Genomic DNA, 23,068 nt, shown 5'->3' with positions numbered 1-23,068 from the left:
CTTCTTACAGCACTTGTAAGTCAATTTTATTTATGGCTGACTCTTACTTATGTGTGGGAAAGCAGCAAATTAAAGAACACACCTTTCTTCTTTGTCCTTTGTAGTCACTTCAGGCCCAATTCAGATTGTTTTAACTGGTTCATCTGGAACCTTCAATTCCCCCAACTACCCTTCTCCATACCCGAAGAATGTAAACTATCAGTATCTAATTCAAATTCCAAGTGGAGAGGTGAGTATAAATGAGTGTTCAAATTCATACCTACTTAATCTAAACAGAATTTTTTAACTAAGTAGATTTTACCTTTTTGATAATGCAACTATTGTTCTGGTATTCTTTATAGGTCTATGTAGATTTCAATACTATCAATATCCAGACTACACCAGGCTGCTCTGGTGCCTATATTAAAGCTTATGATGGACCCACCAAGAGCTCCCCAGTTCTCCTTGATAAAACCTGTGGCAATTTGTCAATTCTCAGTCTTCTTGGAAGCAGCAACTTATTGCTGATAGAGTTTGTTACAGATGCTTCTGTCCCAACACAAGGTTTCTCTGCTTCCTATAGCTCATGTAAGCCATGTACTTGCCGCATCTATTTATAATTAAATAAGTTTATATATTTGCTAACCATCTGTTTCTGTCTTCTTTGCCTAGATGGTTCTGGCCCAACTCAGCTTCTTATGACTGGTGCTTTAGGGTCCTTAAATTCTCCAAACTATCCTGAGAACTACCCAGTGAATACTAACTCTCTCATCCTGATTCAAATTCCAAGTGGCCAGGTGAGTTTCTGTGGGACTTTGATTGTTGACATCTCTTTGAAGGTGCTGTTTCTACTCAGACTATTGAAAACAGTTAGGTCAATAACACTTTGAGGGGTAAAGTCAAAGCTATGTATAAGGCTTCGTTAAATGTACAAATGTTCTTACTGACTTTCCATGGCTGAAGTAAGGAAAACTGCATACACCTTTCACTTAAGGAAGAAATTATTGTAAGTATTCGGTGTGTTTTTACTGGGCGAATAAAAACACATTTTTTCTATAATAGTTTGATTAAAAATACAAACATCAATAAACAAAGGCATTGGAGATACCAATAATTTCTACATAACAACAAAGAGGTACATTAGGCAATTAAGTAAGCCTCATATTTAAAACTGTTTCTATTAATCTAAATGGAATACTATGGTGCTTTGTAATGCAGTGAAAAATGTCTGTGACATACAAGCATTTGTTGTTTATTAAGTACAAAGAGTTTCAAAAGCATGCATTGCATGGAAACCTGCAAATGAAAATTCTTAATTTATCAACATGTCACAATATACTATCGACAGCCTTTAAGCATGATGCATTTTTAGGAATCAAAGCTTACATAAATGTATAAAATGTATTGATTCTCCAGAAGATATGGAATTTGAAGAACAAAAATCAAACAGATACAACATCCAGCTTTCTGTTAAAAATTATTACATCTATCAAATGTTGAACCAATAAAATCTACAGTAGTTAAAGGTTATGGAGCCTGGAGCCTATGACCGCAGCACAGAATGCAGGACAGGAACGAAAACTAGAAGAGGAGCCATTCTCATAAACATACTCTTTTTGAATATGTTGTCCTTTCAGATGTTCTTATGGTTAAGGCTGTGTTGTGATAAAAGTTAAAACCCCTTCATTATATATCAAATAAATAATGTCTCTGCTTCTTAAGTTCAATTGAGGTCAATTTATTTTTGATTAGTACACTTCGCTTAGGGCAGACTGAGACTGCTGTAACATGTTCTCATTTAAAATGCAAATACAAACTTTACATCTTACTAATAATTGGTCTTCAGAACACTTCCAAAGCATCAGTAAATTGTTCATCTCTTCAATGTGACATACTAAGAAAACTTCACTTTGGAGTGGTCTGAAGTGGCTTAACTGAGACACACTTCTCTTGATATTACATATTTAGTATTAGACCTGTGAATCCTTCATATTAACAAATCATATTACCATCATGTCAACATGCCAATCTGAACAGAGATGAATGTTTTATAAGTGTTATAAAGACCAAAAGAAGTCTTTGTTAAGGTTTTGATGCATAAGAGCACAAGACTTATAAATACTTTTTTGCAGTACCTAAACTAAAGTGTTGCCAACATAATGAATGTACATAAAGACACTGTTTTATTTAAACGAATAGGAAAGAAATTTGAAACTGATTAACATAAATGGAAACCAACAATACGTTTCTATTAACTGGCTGATGAACTATGGTAAGTTGGTGAAAATGGAGAAGAAAGTAAAAACTCCATTATCTACCATATCAGCACAAGTTATTTAAGCAACTAAAACATTAACTACATTTCACCATAATTATGAATGAGCTCTAGAATTACTGTAGTGAAGAGCTACTGAGCAGATCACTGGACTAAAAGCATGTCCTTCTCTGGCATGCAAAAAAAAGTTGTAATTTCTTTAAGTCTTCAAAAGTAAAGACCATAGAGCAAAGTATTCAAGGTCTGCAAAATACTTAAAAACAAAGGTAAATCTGAAATGAATTACATATTTAAAACTACTGGTGAAAATTCAGGAAAAGTATATTCAAACCAAAATATAGAATTCTGCAGCAAAGTTCCAAGTGACATCATCAGACAGACAGACGGACAGATAGATTGGCAGTCACAGTGAGGTATCAGGCAGACGTATTGCTGTTGGTATAAAGGAGCCCCAGTACTGTTTCTTGACACACTGCTGAATAATTCGCTGCCTGAAAATACTCAGTGTTAGGTGTGTCAGAGAGAAAGAGAATATGAGGAATTTTTCATAAAGGCACTCAGTTTTGTTTTAATTCTCTCCTTCGCTACCACCTCCAGTGGGTCCAGAGTGTGTCCCATAACTGAGCTTGCCCTGTTAATTAACTTGTAGATTCAGGGGGCCTCTCTTGAAGTGATGTTACCAGCCCAGCACACCAAAGCATAGAAAAATCACACTGGCCATTACAGACTTATAGAAGAACTGAAGGATATCACTCCCATATTAAATTATTTAAAATGCTTTAACTTTTGTAGATGTTGTCTTCTAACCACACTCTTTTTACAGTTCTTTATTTTATTTTTTGTAGATCAGACTGCAATTCAATAGTTTCAATATCCAGAGCACACCAGAATGTTCAGGTGACTACATTAAAGTCTATGATGGTTCCACTAAGAGCTCCCCAGTCCTTCTAGATAAAACCTGTGGCGCTCGGACCATTCCCACTGTAACTAGTAGTGGCAGCTCAATGTTAGTGGAGTTTGTCACTGACGCTACAGGAACTACACCTGGCTTTACTGCATCCTACACTACTAGTAAGTCATGATTTGTTGTCTTTCCTTTTTTTTATTTTTTGTTCACATGCCAGCTCTTTTGACCTGCTTTTCTGTTCCTTTCCTTTCCGTCCAGTTTCCTCAGGCCCAACTCAAGTTCAGCTGATGAGTGCTTCAGGGACCTTCACTTCCCCAAAATACCCTTCTCCATACCCAATAAATACAAACTATGTCTACTTGATTAAAATTCCAATTGGTCAGGTGAGTATATATTTGCCCTAGAAAGTTTTGAAATATCAGCTTTTTTTGGTTACCTTCATTCGTCCATTTGCTGAACCATTTTGTCTAATTTAGGGTAACAGGCTACTGGAGCCAAAACTGTTTTCACCAAGTTCAGTTTACTTTCCATAATATGATAAAATGATCACTTATTTAGATGAGTAATTTTATAACTGTAACTATTTTTTTTTCTCATAGGTACTGTTGCAATTCAATATATTTCATATCCAAAGCAATCCAGGCTGTGCAAATGACTATATAAAAATCTATGATGGTTCCAGTAAGAGCTCTCCTGTCCTTTTGGATAAACAGTGCGGTAGAATCCAAGTTGCCCCAATTGTTTCTAGTGCCAACACAATGATGGTTGAGTTTGTCACAGATGCTTCTGGATCTGCACCAGGTTTCCTTGCTTCCTTCAGCACTGGTATGTAAACAGCAATCAACCCATTGCTATAATGTATGTCTTAGTTCAGAATCAAAGTTGTGTGATTCATTGGTCTCACTTTGACACTTTCTTTTTTCACAGTACAATGTGGTGCTACGTTAAGGAATAAAACTGGCACATTCACAACTCCCAATTACCCTTCAGATTATCCAATCAATATAGACTGTCTATGGGTTTTGAGAGGTCCAGTTGGGAGCAAGGTAAGGATTTGTGTGTTGGTCTCTCTGATATAGTGATACAGGGGCAAAAAGATTTCAGGAATATCAAAATTGTTCAAATAGAGAAAAATGTTTAAATAGGGAAATATATAAGGTTTCTTTTTTGCAAAATGTATACATTTTAGCATTTAAAGATCTCCCTTATTAGGTCTCAATGTGAGGACTTATGAGAACTATACAACCATTGATATTGCTTGACTACTCACCTGAATTTTCAAGTCTTACAGCCGTACACCTTATTGTCAGTAAGATATGGAATGCTTGATCAAGAAGAAGTCAAATAATAGGTTATCAATTTACCAATTATCTTCAAAGAAAATGTATTTACTATTTTCCCTACATTTACTGTAAGCACATTTTATATAATTTCTCTCCTTGTGTATATCATAGGTGTATATAAATACAGAAAATATTTTGGATGGGTCAAAATGTCAGCTTGGAGTTTTCAATGGATTTACATGTTTTAGGCATGCTTGAACACAATTTGACCACTTTAATTGTGTGGTGTATAAAGGATGTGTGTCTGATAATATGGTACAAAAATGAAAATGCTTGAAAACTATTGATTTCAAACAAAGTAGCTTCAGTAAATTTTACTATAGTGATTTATATCCATTATGAATTATTGTTTTCACTACGTACTGTATACCACAGATATGCACACAAAGAAGGAACTGTGACATGGTGGACATTTTAGCTTTTAGTTTTCAAAAGATGTACATGTTTTAGGCATTCCTGAATATGGCTTGACCACACTCAAAGTGATTGCTGTTTTTGAACACAAGAGTGTGTGTGTTTGTGAGTCAAGTTTGTGGACATGACAACTGAAAAAGAAATCACTCACTTCAAACAAAACAACACAGTTATAACCACTTCACAATTTTAAAAGTATGCTGATTTGAGCAAAATCTCTAAAGTAGATTTTAATCCACACACATATATATATACACAGCATAAATATATATATATATATATATATATATATATATATATATATATATATATATATATATATATATATATATATATATATATTTTTTTTGCATTTTCTGCACACATTTATGTTCCTAGTGCTGCATAATTAGTAAAGGGAATACACATTTTAACAAGATAGGACTTTCATTCCACATAATAAAACAACTGAAATGCAGTGACGTTTTATATGACATGAAAATTACTGCAAGTCATAACAGGGGTAACATGGGACTGGGATCATGTTTTGACATAGGTATGAACAAGCAGACAGCAAGGCATTGAAAAGTAACGAGGCAAGCTGTCAGTCTACCATTAATATTTTATCCTTAAAAAATTCAAAGGAGAACTGAATTCCTGTAGCTCTAGAAATATGTTGTAAAGTATGACTAGTGAAAAAACAGCCCAAGTAATATGGAAGAAACATAAAAATCATCAAATACTCCTTAGACTTTACAAAAATTTGAACAATTTCAAAATTGACTCTGGAAAAAAATATACAGGAAATGTTCAGAATTTGTTTTGTAACTTTCTTAAACAAAAACATAATCATTTCAAGTCATCTAAGAGTCTCTTTTCTTTGTACCAGATCACGTTGGAAATTCCAGACTTCAAAATAAAAAGCAACCCAAACTGTAGCTCTGACAACCTGATTATCAGAGATGGAGCCTCTTTGGCATTACCTGCTAAAATGAAGTACTGTTCCACGTTGATTCCTCCTCCATTCACTTCTTCAGGAAATACACTGATCGTGCAGTTCCACAGTGATGGTTCAGAAGCATCAACTGGATTCCTAGCCAATTATAAAATTGTATAAGTAAGTTTCAAACTTGATGATTGTTCCTATACTTCTATAATATTTTGTGTTCAAGTAAGTTTTCCATTATTAACACAAAATGACCCCTCTGTGTACTTTCCAGGTGTAAAACCTCACATTACAGGACTTTGTGCACAGTCTTGCATTAGTGGACATTTAATCAAGTCTTAGTATTGTTGTTGTTCATTTATATATGTACATCTTGTATTTCTAATGCTATAATATTTAATAAAAGGATTAGCTCTTTTTAATACAGATTCAAGAGGAGTTAGCAAATATGGCAGTCTGTTAACACCAGCGTTGTTCACCCTACTCTTGCCATTCTTTTTTACTTCAAACAAAAACATGCAAATCGATTAGCAAGAAATATAAATTAGATTTACTGTGGTAGTTCTGTTCCTGAATATCAAAATGTATTTGTGATTCACCTTGCACAAAATCACATGGCATGCTAGCCCTCTCCAGTTTCCAATATAGACAGACAGATAGATAGATCTTTATTAGTCTCCATGAGGAATTATTTCTTTTTACAGAATCTCTTTAAATAAATAAATACATACATAGATAGATATATAAGTAAGTAATAAATAAATAAGTATACACGCACACTTTGGTCCCATGGAGTTAAAACAATTTTCATAATATTATATATTCAACTAGATCATTGTTTCAAACTCGGTCCTGGGGACCCCCTGTGGCTGCAGGTTTTTGTTCCAACCAGCTTCTGTTTTTAATTGGAATCCTGGGCAATTTAAGTGAACAGATATTTCCCAATTTTTGTGTTTTATGAACAATATAGAAATTAGAAAACTAAGTTTGCTTAAAATATACTATATATATATATATATTAAAATGTACCAAGCAGTTATATAGGAATAATGTATTTTTTCTTTTTAACAATATTTTCATCTTGATTTTCATTCTACTTTTCCAGGTGTTCTAATTGTTTAATTTATCCATTATTTACTAATTAGTGGGTGTGATGCTAAAGTAGTTGCAGCCTTTGATTGTTGTGTTGTTTGCCTGGGTGTCTCCTCTGCTCGTTTTAATTTGTCATTAATAAGATACAACAAATGGGGAAAACTGCTCAGAGAAAGGGCAAAATATAATGAAATCAACAAAAGAAAGTTAAGCATTTAAATCTATAGCAAAAGCAGAAATATTTCTAAATGTCTTATCAATGTAAAAATCATGCTGCTGTGCTTTTCTGAATGTTGAATAAAAGAAAAATAATCCCAGCTAATTAAATGAACTCATTGTTATCAGGTGTTGTCACTGATTAGTAATCTGGCTGGAACAAAAACCTGCAGCCACAATGGAGTCCACAGGACCGAGGTTGGGAAACGCTGACCTAGATTTATTATATCTACTAATACTTTTTCCAAAAAAAAAAAAAAAAAATCACAAAAATTCCAAATTCAATTCAAAAATGTAATTACTAAAAGTGTTTCAAATTAAAACTTCTTTTTTAATTTTACAGGTGTTTTCTAAAAGAAATTGAGAGAATCTCTATACTCAAGAAACTAAATTAGAGAAAATGTGCAAGATATTGTCAGTTGTTCTAAGTTAGTGATAAACAAATGTAACAAATTTGTTATTTTTCATATATGTGCCTTTATAAATTATGTTATTAAAATAAACATTTGTACATTTTTCTATGAATGACCTGGACTCACTCCTTTTTTAATATAAAAAGAAAATGATGCAAAAAAGTGTGGCTTTCCTTCTCTGCTTATTAACCACCACAGTCAGTACTATGACTATGGCTGACTGAAAAATGTGGATTATTTTTGACCTGCTTGTATAAGTAACTGAATGTTGGACCAGATTTGTTTTCTCACTGTAGGTACTTAATGTAGGCATTTTCAATCTTTTTAATTAACCAGTGTAGCGCATACTGAATTGTATGCTATTATTTCTCATCTATCCACCTTCTAGTGATGGGATATATCAAAATTTTGCATCATGATTATAGTGACAAAAATTATCATGGTTTTTGGTATTATCAAGGCATTGTTAAAATGTTGTAATTAAAAAAATACTAACACACATTTCACCTTATTATATACTGAAACAGAACATAAACTGTTGTCATTTAAAAAACAAAAATTCACATCTCAGATGTTTAAACCAGCTGTTTTAATGTCAGATACTATAAACAAACATAAATAAACCACAAATAACTTACATAAATAGTATTTTTATGTCCAGTTTGCAATAGCCAAAAGTAAACACACAAGTTACCAATTTTTAACAATATCAAAACACCTAAATAATCCATTCAAATATGCAACAGTTAACATTTAAATATCACAAATGTTGCTAGATCAAACAATCAGCAGTGATTCTCTTCCTTACGAAATTAAGTGCATCTGCCCAAATATTCTGTGTGTATTCAATTTCGCTTATTGCAAATTGAAATATAAAAACGTTAACATTTCCTTTCTCCGGTTTAATCTGTGACCTGTGAGGGGAGACAAAGTGTCCACTGGTACTGAACAGTCTCTCTGATGTTGGTTGCTGGAATCTGTAAAAGCTTCCTAGCTTTCATGGCAAGGTGCAGTAGCTCTGATGCTTGGTTCTTCCTCCAGATTACTGAATCCTCTTGTGCTTGAATGGATGACAATGAAAAATAGATCCTAGTCTCCGCTTTCACCTTTTATTCAGGGGTGGTGGGTTACACATGCAAATAAATGTACCATGATATATCTGATTTCAGTGGCAGTGTTCAGTCAGATAATTGTTTCAACGGTGTTATCTATCGAAAAGCCCCTTTAACACAGTTTATCCCGTGATTTATTCATGCATTCAAATGGCCTGAAAGTATGAATATAGCCACTATGAAAAAAACACAAATATTATGGGTATATACTGTACCTAATAGACTTTCTGCACTTTGTGGCTTTATATTTGCTTTTTTTCAGAAGTTTATTTTCTCATTTTTTAGTGATTCAGTGTATACAACAATGAAACATACACCAGTTTCAACCAAACCATAAATATTGCTGTAAACATTTAATATTCTACTTTTTAGCAAGTACGATACCCTGTCCAATCAGCTCACTTTATTCCAATGTATGTGTTTATGTAAATAGTTTTGATTGAAATTGATCTCTTGGTCAATTCAAAAGACTGAACATAAACATGAACAAAACGTACTGGACGGATAATCCTGTCCAATTTACAGTGCCAATACACAGGTAACACATTCTGTACATCGGCATGATACAGATTAGGGCTTGAAATTAATTAGGGAAACTGGGGGAAAGTTTCCTCACTTAACTTTAGCACAAGGGAAGATTTTAGACTCTGTGGGGGTACTAAAATTGTATTGGGAGAAGGGGGTATCAAAAATAAAAGATGATGTCCTAAGCATATCAGCTTAACAATGCATACACAATGAACAAAATAAATAAACTCCTAAGTAACAAATTAGCCACATTTGCAGATTATTTTAAAAAGACGTTAAATTTTCTTGCAACAAGCAAGTGAAGTTGCTTACCTAAAAATATGTGTGGAAAGAGCATGCTTTAAAAATCAGAATTTGTGGAATAACTAAATTTGTTTAGGATGCCCACAATCATGTGCCAGATTTCAAACCCTGCCCACATAGTCAAATAATTATTAGAGCAAGTAACATTAAAGGTTTACACTGATAAGCAATTAGCATGTTAAACAGGAATAAACTAAAGATGATCTTGAATTCGCTGCATAGCAGTCAATGATCTTCACAAAGATGTCTCTTTTTTCTCCCTTTCACTGCAACTTTCTTTTCTTCATGTTCTGCAGACAGTGTAGTCATCTTCACTTCATTTTTCCTCAATACTTTTCAAAAGCAGTGCAGTAACCATCAGGGACTTCACCATGGTATAGTGTAACAAATGGTAACCGTTTCATCCCTATTATCTTCTGAATCCACTTTTTCAGAGTCATAGCAATTTGGATCCTATCCTAACAGAAAACCAACCTTGAATGGGACATAAATCCATTACAAGAAATATTCACACACACTCATTTAGTTAACCTTCTATGTTCCTCTTTAAGATGTGGAAGGAAATGATGAGTATTTTTAAACAAAATGAAATATCAATGCTATAGAAAAAATTCAGGAGTGGTCTCCCATGACTTTCTCATATACTCAGATATGTAGATGGCTATTTGAGGAGTAAACCGCAAGACAATGATTATATTTTTATATAATGTACATTAAAGAACCATCAACAACAAATCAAATTAAATTAATAATATATTGAACAATTATTATAAAAGTAAAGTTGAATAAATCAGACTCTGCAGCTACATGAATAAAAGGTAAAGTACCACTTCCGGTTAATGGAAATAGCCTAAAAGTTGATCGAAATCTACGTTTTGTACCTAATACTTCTATAAAGAATTTGGTTGACCTAAGTGAAAGCGTACTTAAGTTATCGTGTTTACATGCACACACACATACACATAGAGACAGACACGCAGAAATAATTCCAAAAATGGTATTTTCGGACTAAATCTTGACATTGAATCTCTGGACGATTACAACACTTTCCCTATCCTTCATATACGAGAAAGTAAAAAATGAATGGCTTCATCATCACTGGTTTAAAGGCCATTTTCCAGGTTATGCAGATCACCTTTTTTCTCCATTTTTGTGGTCCTAGGCAATATTTGAGGTTTTACCTACTCTTTTCAAATCATCCAGCACCTCCTCTTACCACATCTTCTTCAACATCCTTTTGGCCCCCATTCTCTTCACTAGCATCTTGATGGTCTTCTACCCAATCATCCCCATCCTTTCATTTCACAAGGTCAATCCACCTTAGTCTGTTTCTCCACAGCACAACATGTATCACCACCACCGTCTTTCTATTTACTCTGCATTCATCTTTCTCAAATGTAACACTTCATACATCCTCCTGATCATCATCATCTCTGTTCATTCTAGCTTTGCTTGCACCTCATGAGAGAAGCATACAACTTCTCAAACAACTTTCACAAAGTTTTCTCTCCAATTGGGGCTGCATTTTTAGGAGTCACAACTGGAGACTGTCATCAATAGGGCACTAAAACAGACATTTTTTAAGGACAGATGTTTGGTATTTGGTACTCTGTATTAATCCCCAAGGCGATATTATCTTTACACATGTCATAATGCATAATATTTTTATTATTTTCCTTCTTTTATTGAGGATTTAAACAATCATTTATTTTTCACATATTCTAACATTTTACAAAGATTTTCAACAGCTTGTTGTTCACAGTTTACAGAAAAAGAGACCTATCTAAATATAATAAAATTTTTGCTATTTTTGCTTTGAGTCCTCCCCCACCATAACTTATTTTCTATGTGGGAGGAAGGAATGCTTTAGATTTGTCAAAAATTTCGATCTCTGGTTTTGGATGGATCTCAGCGTTTTAGGGTCTCCAGATACCAAAAACGTTGATATTTCGATGATGGATGTGTGTCTGTCTGTCTGTGTGTCACAGTTACTTGAGGACAGTCTAGAGTTAAAACAGCAGGACAGAAAAATACTAAACTCGAAACTTAACCCTATTATGAGATGGTAATGTGCTGATTAGTTTTTGAGACAAATCATGCAAGAGAAAGAGGCACTCTAGAGGAACCCTCATATACCGTAATTCTGCAATTAATTATGAATTCTTCTAATCAATTGCTATCGTAATTACCTATTTTATGATCAGAAAGATCAGCATCAGAGCAGTAAATAATTACTAAAATGTTATAGAATAGTTCGAACAACTTGGTTCCTAGGACACGAAACCTACTGACGCTCATGTCCAAATTATTATTTTTTCGTACACTGTATTAATCCCCAAGAGGAAACTGTCTTTTTGCATGAACTTTGGAGGTCAGAGTCTGCCATTGTACAGCACCCCTAGGGCATTTTTCAGGTTAAGGGTCTTGCTCAAGGCCCAGTGGATCAGAATCCCTTCTGGTAGAAACCAGCAACCTTCCAGATACCAGCTCAGATCCTTAGCCTCAGAGCCACCACTCTGCTTCCTAAATACAGTATAATATATCCTACAAGTATTAGACTAAATCATTTCAAATCTAGTAACCATTAACATAACTTTAACCAATTTCATACAGTCAGCTGAGCTGGTAATTTATATCTGAACAGAAAGTGCCTCAAATAATTTCTTCAATAATTATAAAAAATATTTTTTTGGCATATGGCCTACCCTTAAAAAATAAACTAAAATACTGCAGGCCAATATTTTATTATAGTAAAACCGCATTAATCCTGACCCCAGATCTGGACTGGATTTTCCATTATGGGAAAAATTTTAAGTACTGTACTGTACTGTATCAAGAGAAAATATACTGAAGGAATTATAAACATAACTGACTTATGAGTGGTTTTCTGCAAATTGTATAATACATTTCTCAACATGAATTCACATAGCCAAGTTTACGTTAATGATATCTTTGTACACAATAGGAGCATGGATAAAGGAACTATAACTAGTTCATGTATACTAGGCAGTAACTGCCCACCACAATGGATAAGAGTGAATGTGGTGGTACGCCGTAGCACTAAATCAGTGATCTGGAGGGGGATGAATCACGCATTCTTTGAAATGACTCACCATCTAACCCCTCTGTTCCACTTCACCAACACAAATCAGTCATTTAGTTAATTGTATTCTATTGACAGCAACCAGAAGCATTGTCCACATGTTCACCTTACCTCAGTTCTTTATCCACTGCATTGTTTTTCTGTTTACATGTTTACAGAAAGAATGTTACAGCGTTGATGGATTAAAAACTGCACGGCCTCTTTCACATTGATAATTGGAAAGTTTAAAATAAAACACTTTTAAAATAGTAGTGGCAAAACAAACTGTTCCCTACTGATAAAATGTAGGAAAGCAATCAAGAACTCTTGTGCGAAAAGGAACTTTTGTCCTGTCAAATGTGAATTAATAGGTGTATGTTGTCTATATAAAGATCTCAAAGCAATTTAATCTGAAATGTTTTCCAGATATTAAAGACTGCATATGTTTGCGAGGGTTGAAAAAGGTGTTTCTCTTGCAGAGGAGCCACAGATAGAAGATTCTACATCTTAAAATGCTTTCTACATTGGTTCCATATTCTGAGTGAGTGAAGCACAATTGGGTTATTAGTATATTGACAATAACTTGCATTTATTGGGGCACAAAGCAGGGAATATAAAGAAGTTCTGCACGATTTTACTTCTATTGTGGACCAGGCCTGTGTATGTTCATCTAATTGTGTTCAGGTTTTTATAGCTTGTGTGTTTGCTGCCCAGTAATAAAACTGAAAGTTAGGTAGAGCCATGCCACCTGCTGCCTTAGGTCTTTGTAGGGTCGCCCTTTGGATATATGGATGTTTTAAGTTCCAAATAAATTAGGTTATGGTTGAATGTAATTGCTCAAAGAATGATTTATTGATGTATATTGGAATGTTTTGAAATAAAAAGAGATGCTTAGGAAGGATATTCATCTCAACAATGTTAATTCTTCCAGCTAAAGTGAGATGAAGGGTTGACCATCTATGCAAGTCTTGCTTAATTGTTTCCATACAGACGGCGAAATTTTGTTGATAAACAACTTTATGTTTACTTGTGATATTTACCCCAAGGTATTTAAACTGATCTGCCATAATAAAAAAGAGAAGATGTCCAATCTAATATTGTAAGCTTAAGAATTCACTGGAAAGAGCACGCTTTTATTCAAATTAATTCTGCAACCAGACATCTTTTGAAATTCTCTAAGTGCTGTTAAGACTGCAGGCACAGTATTTTGTGGGTCTGATATATTCAAAACCATATCATCTGTATTTAGAGAAATTTTCTGTTCAAGTCCTTCTCTGATAATCCCCTTTATCTGATAAGCATTTTGACAGTGAACTGCCAGTGGTTCAATGGCGATTGCAAATAGCAGTGGTGACACGGGGCATCCTTGTCTGGTACCACGTTCTAGTTTAAAGTAGTCTGAACAAATGTTGTTAATACAAACTGAAGCTTCTGAATTGATATACAGTAGTTTGATCCATGCACAAATGTTCGGGCCAAACCCAAATTTCTCTAATGTAGTGAAATGGTAGTTCCATTTAATCATATCAAATGCTTTTTCTGCATCCAACGATAATATCATCTCTGGGGTGTTTAATGTAATATATTCATCTGCAAAGTCAAACAGGCGTCCGAGATTGGAAGCTAAGTGTTGGCCTTTAATAAGTCCAGTTTGATCTTGTGATATTATCGAAGGCAGCACTTTCTCCATCCTTCTAGCTAGGACCTTGCAGAGTATCTTAACATCATTAATCAGAAGTTGGTCTGTATGATGCACATTGTAATAAGTTCTTATTTTGTTTAGGAAAGACGGTGATTAATGCTTGGCAAAACGTTTGAGGTAGAATTTAATTGTCTCTAGTTTCTGTAAATGTTGCTAGTAAAAGGGGAGCTAGCTGAGTGGAGAATTTCTTATAAAATTCAACAGGGTAGCCATCAGGGCCGGCTGCTTTCCCGTTCTGAAGTGACTTCATAGCATCTAGTACTGTAATTCTGATAGCACCAGAGGTTTATCCAGTTCCTCTGAACTAAAAGTATCTATTTGTGGTATCTGTAATGTATCCAGAAATGCACTGCATTGTGTGTTGTCTTCATTGAACTCAGTAGAATATAAGGATTTATAGTAGTCTCTAAATGAGTGCATTATATTTTTATGGTCAATGACTTTATCTTCCGTTCAGTACACGATCTTCTGCCTTTGTCTTCTGTAAAATGATGATAACTTCCTTTTAGCCTAACATATTTATGATGTGGAAGTAGGAAAGAAAAGGCCAGTGGTGGGGTCACTGGTCTACTTCCAGGTCAGTCTCTTCTGTGCTGAAGATGAAAAGGATGAGCTTGAAATCCTCCCTCTTTGTGTCCAACAAATCAAAACAAATATAAAACAAACACACAAGATGAATGGATAGAACTAGGACATTTACTAGTAGTAAAATGTTATGCAGTACAGTGTACTTTTTATCTTAGTAAATAAAGTACAACTTGGCATACTGTATAACAATAAAAAGTACATGCATATATCTGTAACATGTGTTTATCATGGCTGTTAAGTACATATATGTATTATAAGTTAGATAAGTAAGTAAGTAGCAAACACACCTCCCACCATTACATTTATATTCATATCCACAACACGAGCACCTCATAATTATTTAGCAGGCAGGCTCTGAAACTGCATGGGTGAATAGACCTTCTTCTTGTTGACGCATCTCAGATTTGCACAACTCTGTGGCATATTCGCTTCCTAATAATGTTTTCACTCACTTTTCTTTAACTTTTATTCTTTAGTTGTACTCATTTCTCTATGAACTTTGCATGAAACACAATGTTAGCCAATCAATAGCTGTTAATGGACTTGTTTTTTGACCAATGAGTGATGGGTGGTGGTCTTCAATTCAAATGCTTGTTCATGTCAGTAAGAGCCATTTGTTAGTTATTTAAGTTGTTAGAAGTATATTCTTAGTTATGTTAAACGTTTGTCTATATATTAGTATGTGGGAAGTTGAATTGAAATGGAATAGTCTAATTATTCCTTGTCCCTCTGACTACAGATTAGTCTCAGTTACCAGTCTTGCCATAGGTAAGGCATGGAGGGCACACAGTTTCAAACATGCCCAGTTGTATGCAAAGTAACGTGCTCTGTTGAACGTGCAGCACTGTACATTTTAAACATACTTAATGTGAAGTAAAGCACAGAAAAATAACTCATCTTTAAGTATAGAAAACAACTGGAGTTGAACAAGAAAAAGCTAAGCTTAAAGAATTTTTTCTTTCTTTGCCTTTTATTCTGCATGTGTAACAACTTGTTTCTCTATTCTTGTGTCAATTGTTTGCTTTGAAGTTCACTTTTTTGGACTGAGAAATTTCTTTTGGTGTGTGTTTGGTTCATGGTTGATTCTGTCTTACCTACTTTGCAGCTACATCTGATTGTATTCCATTTCAGATCACAGGAGCATTTTACAAAAGCTTTTTATTTAACGATATTTTAGTAAATATTTTAGTATTGTGCTTGGGATGTTCAGAGCATAAGCCTGAATGATTTCAAAAATGGATTACGCAACAGGGGAGAATTTTTTCCTGGACATTTTGATATTATTTGCTGTTGTCCAAGGTTGACCACCACTTACTTATATTGTATCTTAAAAGCTACCATCTAAGTTTTGCATGAAACATGAGATTAACATATAAAAATATCATTTTTGAGTGGAGTATTCCTTTAAAGAGAGAGAATCAATCAATTATTTTGTATTTTGTATTTGTAATGAATCCAACACCATTTTACATCAGCTTAGCAATACTGAAATTAATTGGTTAGATAAACTGCCACAGGAAACAGAAAACTCAGGTTGGAGATGTAAAAACGGGAAATCATGTTATTTACTTCAGAGCACATGAAGGTCTAAACACAGGTATTATGCTTATTTTTAGATAGACGGTGGCCAATGATAATGTTGAACTTTTTTTTTGCATGGTTTAATGATGGAGTGTTTTAACACAGGACAACTCCAGAAGATTATTTGCCCATGTAGATGCAAATTTTTAAGAAACCAGGATTCTGCCTTAACTGAGTTGTTCACATTTAACATGGTTATGTGTGTGAATGTAAATGCACTCAGTGTCTGGGGTGAAATTTAAATGTCAAACTCCTAAAACAGTAATGCAGCCGCATTAACCACTTTGCACCTTGTTGTCTATTTTTAGCATATTATTGAAACACAGGCTTATGTAATTTCACATCTGTCTCTGTATGGAGTATTTCAAGGGACAAATCTGATTAATTTTTTGTGTTCTTTAGCGAAAATGGTCCAGTTTTAATAAAACAAAGAAATTGTTGTTTTTAAGAAACTCAGGAGTGAAATTCTACTGTCAGTGTAGAATTAGGGTTAGGGTAGGGAAAAACAGAGTTCCCATAAGCTCCGATCACACTGCTGCAATGGTGAGCTGGGTGTTTTCAGTCCTATGGGTGCTCAGAATGCACTGGCCATCAATACTAATTTGTTTTGGGCTGACACCAAGACTTCTCCTTGGGGTTAGGTTAATTTGCCATTAGTAGCGGCTATCGGAGGTGAAAACGACAAGTTGGTATCACAGTTAAGAAGGTCAAATTGAATCAGCAAACTAATTCATAGTTGAAGTTGCACAGAATATTTCTGTTTTAAGAAAGTACACAATTTCACCAATGCTTTTTAATGGTGGATACTTAAATTTTAAAACTGTACAGCACAATCTGTTCACAATATCTCAAGAAAATTGAACTTTTCCTTTAAAGGTGTGCAGATACACTAAGATCCATAGATATAAGCATTATCAATGTTAAATTTGTTTTAGCGAATTTCATCAAAATAAAATTCTGTGAATCTTCATTTCCACAAAATGTATTACAATGTACTCAAAAAAGATAATTCAAAGCAATTAGACAAAAAAGCACAAACAAAAAAAATGTAACATACTTTTGACAGAGGGCAAAGCCCTCACTGACTGACTGACTCATCACTAATTCTCCAAGTTCCTGTGTAGGTAGAAGGCTGAAATTTGGCAGGCTCATTCCTTACAGCTTACTAACAAAAGTTGGGCAGGTTTCATTCTACGCGTAAGGGTCACAACTGGAAGCTATTTTTCTCCATATACTGTAATGGAGTTGAGCTGAATGGCCATGGGGGACACAGTTTCATGTGACGTCATCATGCCTCCCACGTAATCACGTGAACTGACTATCAACGCAGTATGTAGAAAACCAGGAAGAGCTCAACAAAGTGCTGAAGAAAACATGCATTATGTAATTGAGAAGGCAGCGAAACAATAAGAAGCGAGCGACTGACATATACAACCATATTCATGAGTGCTGCTACTTCGGAAACAAAGCACGGTGTAAACCTAAAGTTTAAATTAAGTTCATAGACAGGCTGCTGCTGGTGTTTGTAATTTAGTGCCTGCCCATATAAGGCCGTCCGTCAGCGGCAATCCAATAGAAACACTGCCGCTAAATATTCACAGGTGAAGGACTGTGCTTATGCAGAGGAAGAAGAGATGGTCAGGGTGGTGTTTGGCACAAACTCAGCGAAACTGCGAGAGAAACTTTTAAGTGCCAGGTCTTAGCTGACATTACATACAGCCGTGGACATCACACGAGATGGCACCAGCACAGCTGGGAACCTTCGATGCAAGAACACCAAGCGGCTCACGTGAACTGACGCAGTGCACAGGCAAAAACCAATAGTTCCAAAGAGTGCTGAACAAAAACCGAATTACACAATTGAGAAGGCAGCAAAAAAATATGAAGCGTCTGATACATACAAGCATATTCATAAGTGCAGCTACTGCAGAAACAAAGCACACGGTGGAAAAAGTCAATGTCCTGCTAAAGGAAGACGGTGTAAAAAAAAACCCGTGCATGCAGTGTGTCACGTCTCAGATAAAGAGGAAGACAAGCTTTTTTTTTGATGCAGTAAGAAACAAATCGATGAATGAAACCTCTTATCTTTACAACGATTGACAAACACGGAATGTAACTTGAACACAACACATCGTACAAATACGACCCTGATTGAAACAAATAATGATAATCAAATCCTTGATGACAGCAACACTCAATAACACTCACAAAACAATTACTGTATATTGACAATCATGTTACGTTATGTTTAAAATGTTCCCTTTTCTTTTTCATAACTTCTTTAACACACTACTTCTCCGCTGCGAATATATATATATATACCCCGATCTACATACTCTCAAATAGACAAGCCACACGCCGTGGCACAATTGTAGGCTTCGCCTCTAGCGCCGACATCCAAGGTTCAATTCCCGAGAGGGATGCACTGAGTATGTACGCGCTTCCCGATTCATTTTAACCTCGCATCTCCTTGGTTTGGGACGTATGAAAAAATATGCGGTTAACGCAGAATCATGTTACGTTATTTTTAAAATCTTTCCTTTTCTTAGCACAAGCACAGCTGAAAAGCTTTGATGCATGTACTCCATAACGCGTTAAAAAATAATGCATTTAATCACACCTTCAATTCCAAGCAAACGGGAACTTTTGTCAATGCATGATTTCCTGGTACATCGATTACACTGATGCACACATCACAGCTACAAAAATGTTAGAGTCGGAATGAAGCGCGTTCCTACGACTGATCGGAGGAAAATTTCATTTCAAAACCTACCAGCGAAGCCTTGATAAAAGCATGGTTTTGTGCACACTGAAAAGCAAGCAAAATTAGATGCATTACAGAAAGCGGACTTTGTGGCTCTTACTGGGGATCATTGGACTTCCGTGACCGTTAGTAATTCTAATTACAAAATGTTCAATAATCACACTGTTTTAGCCTAATGTACAAAATAATTTTGGCTAAGGTTACTCAGAGTTTAAAGAGTAAGCTGGTCAAATTACCTTTTATGTTTCTGACTTATTTTTTTAAGAAGAAAAACTGCACTTTATGTTGAAATTTTGGTTATTATTATTTAAAGACAATACCATTCTGAAAATGTACTTAAAGTACTTAAACTACCACTTTATTTTTAAGTCTGCCCAATTTTAACCAGGGATGATATTTTTTTTTCTGTTTTGAATTCAAATGCAGTTTAAAAGCTTTTTTTCAGAAATTAAAACAGCTTGAGTTTACAATATTCATGTCCATGTCTATTATTTGATTCTGTCGCCCACTAAAACCCTTTTAAATTAAAAAAACATTTCCGATTTGGGGCAAATTTACATGTGCAATTACATACGATTAATCAAGATTAATTATTACACAGCCTCTAATTAATTGGATTAATTTTTTTAATCGAGTCCCACCCCTAATATATATATGTAGATATATATGTAGATTTGTATATATATGTGTATATACAGTATATATGTAGACTAGCAGAATACCCGCGCTTCGCAGCGGAGAAGTAGTGTGTTAAAGAAGTTATGAAAAAGAAAAGCAAACATTTTAAAAATAACGTAAGATGATTGTTAATGTAATTGTTTTGTCATTGATATGAGTGTTGTTGTCATATCTATCTATTTATATATAAATATATATATATATAGCAAAATACCTGCGATTGGCAGCGGAGAAGTAAAAAGAAAAGGAAACATTTTAATAATAACGTAACACGATTGACAATGTAATTGTTTTGTCATTGTCATGAGTGTTGCTGGCATATATATATATATTGTGGCCCCGGCGGCTGGAGCCGGCCGGGCGCAGGAGGGCGTGAGGAGGGCTTGTGCCTCCTCCAGACCGCGAGGGCGTCCGTCCTGGTTCTGTTGGGGGCCACGGGTTGAGGGCATGGAAGCCCTTCCCTGTAGGGGCCCGTGGTCACCGCCAGGCGGCGCCCGATGCGGTTTATCCCATGCGGTTGCCGGTCGGGGCAGGAGCCCGGCGGGCGCTTGAGGACCGGAGGAGGGCGAGTGCCTCCTCCAGACAGAGTGGGGGCGTCCGTCCTGGTTAGGCACGGGGCCTCAGGTACAGGGCTTTGAAGCCCAACCCTGTAGGGACCCGTGGCCACCGCCAGGCGGCGCCCCGGTGCCTGATTATCCCGGGAACCCGACACTTCCGCCACACCAGGAAGTGCCGGGGAAGACATTGTGTGGCGCCCGGAGAGCTGCCAGGAAGGCAGCCGACACTTCCGCCACGCTGGGGCGTGGCCAAGGATGGCGGAAGCACCTGGGGCTCATCCGGGGCATTATTTAAGGGGCCGCCTCCCTCCAGTCAGGGGTGGAAGTCGGGAGGAAGAAGGACTGAGCTGGAGAGCGGACAGGAGGCGGCCAGGACAAAGGCACAGAGACTGTGGGCCCTGGACTTTGGGGGATTCGGTGCAAGAGGCACTGGGGTTTGTGAGTGCACGTGATTATTGTGAACTTGTAAATAGTGTAAATAAACAGTGTGGTGGACAAAAATATGCTGTCTGTCTGTCTGTGCCGGGGCCAGCGTTCACAATATATATATATATATATATATATATATACACACACACACACACACATCTATACACATACATATATACAGTTATATATATATATACATATACACACATACATATATATACATATACATATATACACATACTGTATATATACACACACACATATATACATACTGTATATACAACATATACATATCTACATATATACTGTATATACACATATATATACAAATCTACATATATATATCTACATATATATATTAGGTGGGACTCGATTAAAAAATTAATCCAATTAATTAGAGGCTGTGTAAGAATTAATCTTGATTAATCGTATGTAATCCACACGTAAATTTGCCCCAAATGCAAATGTTTTTTTTTTTTATTTAAAACGGTTTTAGTGGGCGACAGAATCAAATAATAGACATGGACATGAATATTGTAAACTGAAGCTGTTTTAATTTCTGAAAAAAAGCTTTTAAACTGCATTTGAATTCAAAACAGAAAAAAAATATCATCCCTGGTTAAAATTGGGCAGACTTAAAAATAAAGTGGTAGTTTAAGTACTTTAAGTACATTTTCAGAATAGTATTGTCTTTAAATAATAATAACCAAAATTTCAACATAAAGTGCAGTTTTCTTCTTAAAAAATAAGTCAGAAACATAAAAGGTAATTTGACCAGCTTACTCTTTAAACTCTGAGTAACATTAGCCAAAATTATTTTGTACATTAGGCTAAAACAGTGTGATCATTGAACATTTTCTAATTAGATGTATTTAGAATTACTAACGGTCACGGAAGTCCAATGATCCCCAGTAAGAGCCACAAAGTCCGCTTTCTGTAATGCATCTAATTTTGCTTGCTTTTCAGTGTGCACAAAACCATGCTTTTATCAAGGCTTTCGGGTAGTCGAAATGATCAGTCGTAGGAGCGCTTTATTCCGACTCTAACATTTTTGTAGCTGTGATGTGTGCATCAGTGTAATGGATGTACCAGGAAATCATGCATTGACAAAAGTTCCGTTTGCTTGGAATTGAAAGTGTGATTAAATGCGTTATTTTTTAACGCGTTATGGAGTACATGCATCAAGCTTCTCAGCTGTGCTTGTGCTAAGAAAGGGAAAATTTTTAAAAATAACGTAACATGATTCTGTTAACCTAATATTTTTCATACGTCCCAAACCAAGGAGATCGAAGGTAAAATGAATCAGGTAGTGCGTACATAGTCAGTACACCCCCTCTCGGGAATCGAACCTCGAATGTCGGCGTTACAGGCGAAGACTCTACAATTGCGCCACAGCGTGTGGCTTGTCTATGCTAAAGTATGTATTGTAGATCTGGGTATATATATACATTTATATATATACCCGTGTATCAGTGGAGAAGTAGAAGTTATGAAAAGAAAAGGGAACATTTTAAAAATAACGTAACATGATTGTCAATATACAGTAATTGTTTTGTGAGTGTTATTGAATGTTGCTGTCATCAAGGATTTGATTATCATTATTTCTTTCAATCAGGCTCGTATTTGTAGGATGTGTTCAAGTTACATTCCGTGTTTGTCAATCGTTGTAAAGATAAGAGGTTTCATTCATCGATTAGTTCCTTACTGCATCAATAAACAGCTCGTCTTCCTCTTTATCTGAGATGACAAACTGCATGCACGTTTTTTTTTTTACACTGTCTTCCTTTAGCAGGACATTCACTTTTTCCACCGTGTGCTTTGTTTCGCAGTAGCTGCACTTATGAATATGATTGTATGTATAAGGCGCTTCATATTTTTTGCTGCCTTCTCAATTGTGTAATTCGGTTTTAGTTCAGCACTCTTTGGAACTGTTGCTTTTTGTCTGCGCATTGCGTCAGTTCACGTGAGCCGCTTGGTGTTCTTGCATCGAAGGTACTGGTGCCATCTCGTGTAATGTCAGCTAAGACCCGGCACTTAAAAGTTTCTCTCGCAGTTTCAATGAGTTTGTGCCAAACACCACCCTGACCATCTCATCTTCCTCTGCATAAGCACAGTCCTTCACCCGTGAACATTTACCGGCAGTGTTTGTATTGGATTGCCGCTGATGGGCGGCCTTATAT

At 35.6% G+C, this 23,068-nt stretch overlaps 1 protein-coding gene across 1 annotated transcript in view; it reads left to right on the top strand.

Annotated features, from left to right (window-relative positions):
• Positions 1 to 3,922: 3,922 nt before the first annotated feature.
• Positions 3,923 to 23,068, top strand: part of LOC120526937 (embryonic protein UVS.2-like) — a 101,701-nt gene continuing 82,555 nt past the window's right edge. The window contains exons 1-2 of the mRNA XM_039750057.1: positions 3,923 to 3,986; positions 4,089 to 4,207. Coding sequence (XP_039605991.1) covers positions 3,923 to 3,986; positions 4,089 to 4,207 — 183 coding nt within the window. The remainder of the gene's footprint in view (positions 3,987 to 4,088; positions 4,208 to 23,068) is intronic.

Source organism: Polypterus senegalus, chromosome 1 (assembly GCF_016835505.1).
Source record: "Polypterus senegalus isolate Bchr_013 chromosome 1, ASM1683550v1, whole genome shotgun sequence".
Taxonomy (NCBI): Eukaryota; Metazoa; Chordata; class Cladistia; order Polypteriformes; family Polypteridae; genus Polypterus; species Polypterus senegalus.
The sequence above is the reverse complement of the archived record's forward strand: the minus strand, read 5'-3'. Positions and strand labels throughout refer to the sequence as shown.